General features: G+C 37.2%; 2 protein-coding genes across 2 annotated transcripts; both read right to left on the bottom strand.

Moving 5' to 3' along the window:
• Positions 1 to 700: 700 nt before the first annotated feature.
• Positions 701 to 3,286, bottom strand: LOC122059972 (alpha-galactosidase 2-like). The gene is made up of 6 exons (XM_042623085.1): positions 2,304 to 3,286; positions 2,099 to 2,202; positions 1,888 to 1,963; positions 1,733 to 1,791; positions 1,515 to 1,580; positions 701 to 1,421 (listed from the first exon to the last, which is right to left on the bottom strand). The coding sequence occupies exons 2-6, from the start codon at positions 2,161 to 2,163 to the stop codon at positions 1,334 to 1,336; spliced, it is 354 nt and encodes a 117-aa protein (XP_042479019.1). The 5' UTR covers positions 2,164 to 2,202; positions 2,304 to 3,286; the 3' UTR covers positions 701 to 1,333.
• Positions 3,287 to 4,951: 1,665 nt separating this feature from the next.
• Positions 4,952 to 7,098, bottom strand: LOC122064997 (alpha-galactosidase 1-like; the record flags this gene model as incomplete). The annotated part of the gene is made up of 10 exons (XM_042628795.1): positions 4,952 to 5,323; positions 5,423 to 5,563; positions 5,670 to 5,719; positions 5,806 to 5,896; positions 6,041 to 6,123; positions 6,253 to 6,317; positions 6,423 to 6,506; positions 6,591 to 6,656; positions 6,759 to 6,817; positions 6,913 to 7,098. Coding segments are annotated over 10 exons (918 nt in total), but the record flags the coding sequence as incomplete, so codon positions are not given.
• Between the last annotated feature and the right edge of the window lie 35 nt (positions 7,099 to 7,133).

Raw genomic sequence — 7,133 nt, 5'->3', positions numbered from 1 at the left:
AAATCCATGCTTGTATTACATGCTATGGCTTCATTCTCATATCCTCTTCTTCATTAGTGAATGCCTCAGCAAGCAAGTGAATTTCTACTCTCCTCTTCCGCAAGCAAATGGTAGACTCTACAATTTGTTCCCCCCACCCCCCCCAACAAAGATGAGCCATCCTTGGCCCACGTAGCCAAGCTTCATCCCTCATCTCCCTGTGCTAATGGTAATATTCTGGGTCCACAGGTCGACAACCATCAATAGTTGATTGATCGGAAAGAGCTATTATAGAAAAATATAGTCATTGGGGCACTTTCAGGTAGTCACCGATCTACCAGGACTTTTCACCGGTCTATCGGCTATGGTCTCGAATAGTTCCAGTCGACCGGGGCTTCCAGTTGGTCGACCTCCAACATGACAGACTCTGTTTTGACAAAATGTTGTAATACTGATCAGTCATCAGTGTTTTGATCATAACTTTTTGGTCCGACCTTGGATTGACCTAAAATTAGTTGTGTTGGAATCATGACTCAATTTTCTACAGCTTTTATGAAGATTTAATCTCCTGATATTAACTTTAAGATTACTCAAAATTCCCTTGAGTCAGGTTAATGTAGTTTTCATAGAATTTCACTAGAACACATTTTTCCTAATATGTTCCTCATCACTTAGAGATTTTCAATACTTGGTCAAGGTATGCCCTATAGTCATTCTAGTATGATACAATGCACATGTATATGGTGAGTGCACATATATATATGTGTGGAAGTTACAAATTACATTAAAAACGAGCAAACTATCCTAGTGGTATTTTTCTTCACTTGAACCTTCAACTCGGCACTTCATCTTCTTTTCTTTTTGTTTGATATTCAAAGTCTTCGAGCTTCATGTCTTGACATCTTAAAGCTTGAATTCTTCTGATATCTTCTTCAAGTACTGATACCAACTTATTGATACTCCTCATGATTGATGGAATGTGTAAGACAAAAATTGGAAAACCGAGTCGGTAACATTAGCCCATTATGGCCTTTGGTCCATCACAGTCATGGTTCAAAAGTGGAACAATTTTTCATAACCGAATTAAAACCGAGGTACAGAAACAAATTAAAACCAAAAATCATAACCGAATTATAACCAAAACTGAACCGAACCGAATTGAATCGGTTTGAGTATCTAAATAGGGAATCGAGTTGGTTCTTGGTTCGGTTATGGTCCATCATATCGTCATTTGGAATCAAACCGAAACCGAACCGATTGACACCCTTAGTTCTTTCCCCCCTTTTTGGGTTTGTCCCCTTTCTTAGTGGTTGAGGCCCATCTCTTTAGGGCTTCATACATTAAAGAACAGTTTTTACCTCGCCCAGTTATCCTCAATATCACCAGTTGTCCTCCAACTATTTCCATAACTGGGCGCCCAAGGAGCTGGATCTTCCTGCCCCCTTGTGTTACAAGAAAAACCAATAAACTCAACAGCAATGCAAGTAAAATGGATGTCATGCAATTATTTATGGACTTGACGAAAATCAAATTACCATTCACACAAGGAGAAGAAGATAGACCTTCCTGAGTTCAGTAAGGCTTGACTCATCTTTGGGTACCTATCTCAAGACGTAATCAAACAATTAATTGGAACAAAGTAGCATTAGGTATAAAGTAGGATCTTAAAATAAATTTAAAAAAAAAAAAAAAAAAAAAAAAAAAAAAGTGGATGTTTCTCACGGGCATATAGGCTAGCAGGATGGTAAGTTACCTTTCCTTTGGGCTGGTATCAGTATTGTAACAGTTATCATATTTGAAGTAGTCTACTCCCTATATGAGGAAAAAAAATGTGACTTTTACCTAGATTGAAGTGATGAACATAATTTAGAGAAGTACCCTTTGAAGGAACTAATCACACAACCATACCCACGAGGCAAAGGTTTTTGCATCTTGTTCTTCATGGCCTAGTGATCCAGGCATGGTCTTACTGCAAGTATAGGTCTTGGACATTATGAAACCATTCATTGATAATTAAGCAACATGGACAAATAAGTTACGTTTTGCTGAGAGAAGGGCCTGGGAATGTGTCTGTAAGTTTTTATGCAACAGTATTGATTAAGAAGTGGAAACTCTATACCCTGCATCGGAGTAGACTCCAAGATTGAGTCCTTTGCCATGGACATAATCTGCTAGAGCCTTCATACCAGAAGGAAAGGTTGTGGCATTAGGAACCAAATTTCCCTGCCAGAATTCAAAACCAAAAATATATATATATATATATATATCAATTGCTCCTCATGATAAAATGTACTAATCAATAAACAAAAAGGCGTTGCAAGTACCTGTGAATCTCTATTAAGTTCAGCCCAACAGTCATCTAAAGTAAATCAATATGAAACAGCATAAGAAATTAGCATCATGAATATAGATCTCCATATGTACAAGTCGAATGGTAGAAGATCCGGGTAGGCTCAATTTGGCCCCATTGGTGGTTGAATCATGGATTAGCTGAACTGATTCCTGCGGGTGGGGCGGTCCAGTCTAGGTTCTCTAGGGTTCAGGCAAAATCCAGAACAGAATAGGATTGGAATCGATAAGACCCAATTGAGATCCCGATTCCTTTTTTGATTTAAAACCCAGGTGTTCAAACCATGATTCGATATGATGGATCTTCAAGGCATGTTTGATGGATGAAATCCACCTGGGAATTGGGAATTGGGAATTGGGAATCCTTGTTGTAAGTTGAGCAATGGGTGGGGCACAGGGTTATTATATACGCATTTGAGCAATGAGCAATGGGCCGTTGTCTAATAGGTTCCTGCTTCTTGTCGTTGTTGTTGTTGTTAAATCTGGTGAAGTAACATTGAGCAGACGAGCAGCAGCGGGCACTGATAAGAAGGAGAAGAGGGTGGTGAGTATTGGCCCAATAATCACAATCGCTTGTGCCATTGAGGTTGGGAGACCCATGGTCTTGGTAGGCTCCTATGGGCGGAGGAGGAGGAGGAGGCTGGAGTACATGCTTCTGGATGGGCTGCATCATTTATATGTACAGAGAGAGAGAGAGAAGATGATAAGGTTAGGTGGAGACGAGAAACGGGAAAGAAAAGAATTCAGGTATAATTAAGGGGAAAAGGACGTATAATTAGAGCGCTCATCAGCTCTCCTTCCCCGGAGGTCGATGGTCCAACGAGCCATCCAACCCCTTCTCTTTAACATCTCTTATAACTTCGATCTCTTGGATTCGTCGGTTTGGTGTATCGAACAAACCAATTATTTTCCGAATCATCAGCTTTCTATAAAAATAGGAAGAGAGAGAGAGAGAGAGACGTATTGATTTGGTGAGGAAATGGATACACCACTTTTTATTGTAAATCATTCCTTTCTGAGTAGGAGATTCTCCTAATCAGATTTCTTGTTACTCTTTTAATTAATAATTAAGGATGAGGTGTGTAATTGTCACCTAAACAATCAGATGGAACTGATGGAAGTATGGCAGACTTGGCAGTAGTTCTACACCAAATAAAAAAAAAATTAAAATAAATAAAAACTACCAGTAGCAGCGGTGAAAACGCCTGTCGGTGGTCAGTACTCAGTAGTGAGTAGAATCCAAACCCAACTTGTCGTTTTCATCGGTTCTATTTTTCTAAAGGGGGTTAGTTCACGGTATCCGTGTCGGTATGAATTATTTTATTGGGAGAAACAATTTTGCCATGCACACTATGACTTTTATGAGTAGATAATATTAATGTAAAATATCTAATTAAAGAGAGAGAAAATTGATTTTAAATCTATGGATCAAGATCGTTTTTGTATATTTTCATACGTGAATTTGATCCGCTCTCAAAAAATTTATACCCACTTACGAGGTTCTAATGCTCTATACTCAGATATAGACGGACACAAGATCACTGAGTAGACAAAGTTCTCGTATCCTTTTTATTTTTTATTATTTTATCCTCAAATTTTTTTTTTTTGTACCAATCCAGTAGTAGCAGCCAAACATGGTTGGGATAGGATCTATTGCCTATTGGCGTTGACATTTTATATGTTAAACCAATTACTAATAGCGAAACAGTATATTCAATGAGGATAGGTATATTTAAAGAGGAAAACATACAGTACCAAGTAAATCATTTCCCAAAATAGTTCTGATGCATCAAATCTTTTCTCCAAAATTTCAACAACTGGGCAGTAATTGTTGCACAAACGTACGTGACACACACGAACACGATTGGCAGTTTGTTCAGACGTTTCCCAGTGAATCTTTAGAATTAAAATTGAGCATGAATTATATGAAAATTCAAAATTAATTAATATAGGAAGTGAAGTATTACTAGTTAATTATAATGATAGGATCAAGCTTCAGTTCAAACATCACTAGCTTTGAAACTTGAAAGGATTGATTTGTGGGAAGAGAAATTGAGAGGATTTATTAGATACTCGATCCATATTGTATAAAAGAAATTTTCCAAACAATTAAGTACATTTTTTTATGACATTTTTAACATCTCCTCCGTCCAGAGTCTAGACTATCAGATATATGCCCCTAACATCTTACAAGTCTTTTAGTGGAAGTTGATGGATGCTTGTTGGATACGCAGGTGGAATATTTGTATTTTTAGAGTCGAAAGGAAGGTGTTCCTTGATGGTGTTTTTCCAGAGATCTAAATGTTCAGACTAACTATATATATATATATATATATATTGACATTGAATTGGCCAGAAGACTTATTTAGGTCTTCAAACTAAAGTTTTATGGTTTCTCTGTGTGGCTATAATCTATATCGTCTGTCCTCCACCCTACCCTTACAAGTACATGAGATGAGATCCATCACTCCCAAGATTTCACACCACACAATTGTTGCTACCTATGCTAAAGTCATCCATCTCCTAGCTATGAAAGCGACGAAATCTTCTTCTCCTTTTGTAATAGACGACCACCATACATCCTAGTCTTTTGGGACATAAATTGATAATAAAACAAGAACAATTACAAAAGCATAAAATTTCATCACTTCAAATAATTTTCTCCCTCAACATTAAAAATGTAGCATAAAGTCCTCCCCGCCCTCTCTTTTCTGAAAGAAGCAGACGACTAAGAATTGCATTATTAATTTCTACAACTCTGCCTTACATTCTTCCCTCTGCTCTTTATTTTATTTTACCTTATTTTCCGAATTTTGTGAATTACTTTGTGACTAGATCTTTCTACTTTTGTTGGATCAGTCAAGGGAAGAACCCTGGGTGTGAACTCATCAACAATGGTAACTCAAGCAACTGGTGTCAACACATACATCTTGCTTGCATGGGAATCAACGGTGACTGTCAGGTTCCCCACAAGTTTTGTAATCAATGTCTTATGCTGCATGACACACCAAGGCACTCATCAACTAAACGAAAAACTAAATTAACATAGACAAGACACAGAAGATGTAACAGCTGGTTGGTTAGTTGAAAGTACCTCCCAAAGATCTCTGGCCTCTACGACAGTCTTTGGAGGGATGCTAATGTCATCCCAATTCGCAGTAATTGGAGAAAGAGATGGACCTCTGTTAACCAGGAGGAGTGCAACCTTATAGCCTGAAAGGGGTCCAGCCCAAACCTTTCGACACGAGAGAGAAATGTGGTTCAGTGCCTATTTTTATGATTTGGTTTTATACATTCAGAAACAATAGATTTTAGATATTAAAGTGTTAATTCATTTTTACCTCTATATCACCCTCCATCCTGACCTTTTTCGCTTGAACACCAAGTGGATCTGTTCAACATTCACCAAAGTAAAAATCTTGCATAGAGAAATACTTGGTAAAGTTGAACTCAGTCATGAATGGTAAATGTATTTACCCTGGTTTACATCAATGACCTCCTTGTTGCCAATGATCTCCATGGTTTCTTTGGCCATGTTTCGCACATCACATCCAATAAGGAGAGGAGCCTACAATTTTCATTATAGATAAATAAATAAATCAAAAGGAGAATGTTTTCTGGTCTAGCGATTTACTTAACCAAGCCATTGTCGGGTGCCTCCTACTGCCAAATCCATGTTAGATCAATTTCAAAACAGTACAAACCATGGTACCTTAGAAATGGCCCATATGCTAAAGTGAATTATGTATTCATCTTTTGTCATTCCACCGTTTCCTACTTCAAGCATGTCTGGATCTGCTCCAACAACACAACCTGGTATTAAAACAAGCCTTAAAAGCAAACAATACCATTTTTAATAATCTTAAAACTCCATTTTAGCTCAAGCATTGACTAATTAATGGTCTGAAATAGAAGAATGCTAACCATTCCAACCACCAGGCCTTGCATAATCAGCATAAACTTCATTCATGTCAGCTCTAGAAACCATACTGTGTTGATTGAAGCAGAAAAGGACGATCTCATTTTCTTCAATAAAAATGTATTGGATTTATCAAAACAAGGAAAATACTATCATTAACATCACAATGTTTTACCTGTCCCATGTATCAGAAATGTCATTAGTAGTTCTCCAACTATTTCCTAACCTAGCACCCCACAGAGCTGGATGTAAATCTCCCCTAGTCAATAAATGGATAGCAGTTATACAAGGAGTAATGATACATAAAGAGATGAAGGAAACAATCAAATTCAAATAGAGCTACCATTCACAAAGCGAAAAGAAAATTGGTCGGCCCGCATTCATCAAAGCTCGGGTCATTACAGGATACCTGTTGAAAACATCTCTAATATAAGTCAGTATTCAAAGTTTCAAGAATAAAAGACCCCCCCCTAAAAAAATAAATAAATAAAAATTCCTAAAGTTAGATTACCGAACAGTTGGCTTTGAACCACCATTGTTGCAGTTATCATACTTCAGATAATCAACACCCTACATTTGGCCAAGTTAACAAAACTTATGGTTATTTAATTTCCCAAATATCAACTACTCTGTAACAGAAATATGTTAGCAAGAATGAAGCATACCCATGAAGCAAAAGTTTTCGCATCATGTTCTTCATGACCAAGTGAACCTGGCATTGTTTTAGAACATGTAAAATACCTGCCAAATTCAGAAATATCAAGTTCATTTTTTTTTTTCCTCTCATATCTAAGAGTAGTACACGTGATTGAATGACTAGACTTGAAAAAAAAAAAAAAGATAAAAACAGGTCCTAAATCATATGATTTGAAGAGTAGAATTGAGA

The sequence above is a fragment of the Macadamia integrifolia genome, chromosome 2, assembly GCF_013358625.1.
Source record: "Macadamia integrifolia cultivar HAES 741 chromosome 2, SCU_Mint_v3, whole genome shotgun sequence".
In the NCBI taxonomy this organism is placed as follows: domain Eukaryota; kingdom Viridiplantae; phylum Streptophyta; class Magnoliopsida; order Proteales; family Proteaceae; genus Macadamia; species Macadamia integrifolia.
Note: the sequence above shows the minus strand (reverse complement) of the source record. Positions and strands in the feature narration are given on the sequence as shown.

Excerpts from the sequence above, each read along its gene's own strand:
- LOC122059972 (XM_042623085.1), bottom strand. The coding sequence starts at position 2,163 with ATGAAGGCTCTAGCAGATTATGTCCATGGCAAAGGACTCAATCTTGGA. Across the intron at positions 1,792-1,887 it reads CAAAAACCTTTGCCTCGTGG|GGAGTAGACTACTTCAAATA; the intron begins GTATGGTTGTGT and ends TTCCTCATATAG. Across the intron at positions 1,422-1,514 it reads TTCTTCTCCTTGTGTGAATG|GGGGCAGGAAGATCCAGCTC; the intron begins GTAATTTGATTT and ends TTGTAACACAAG.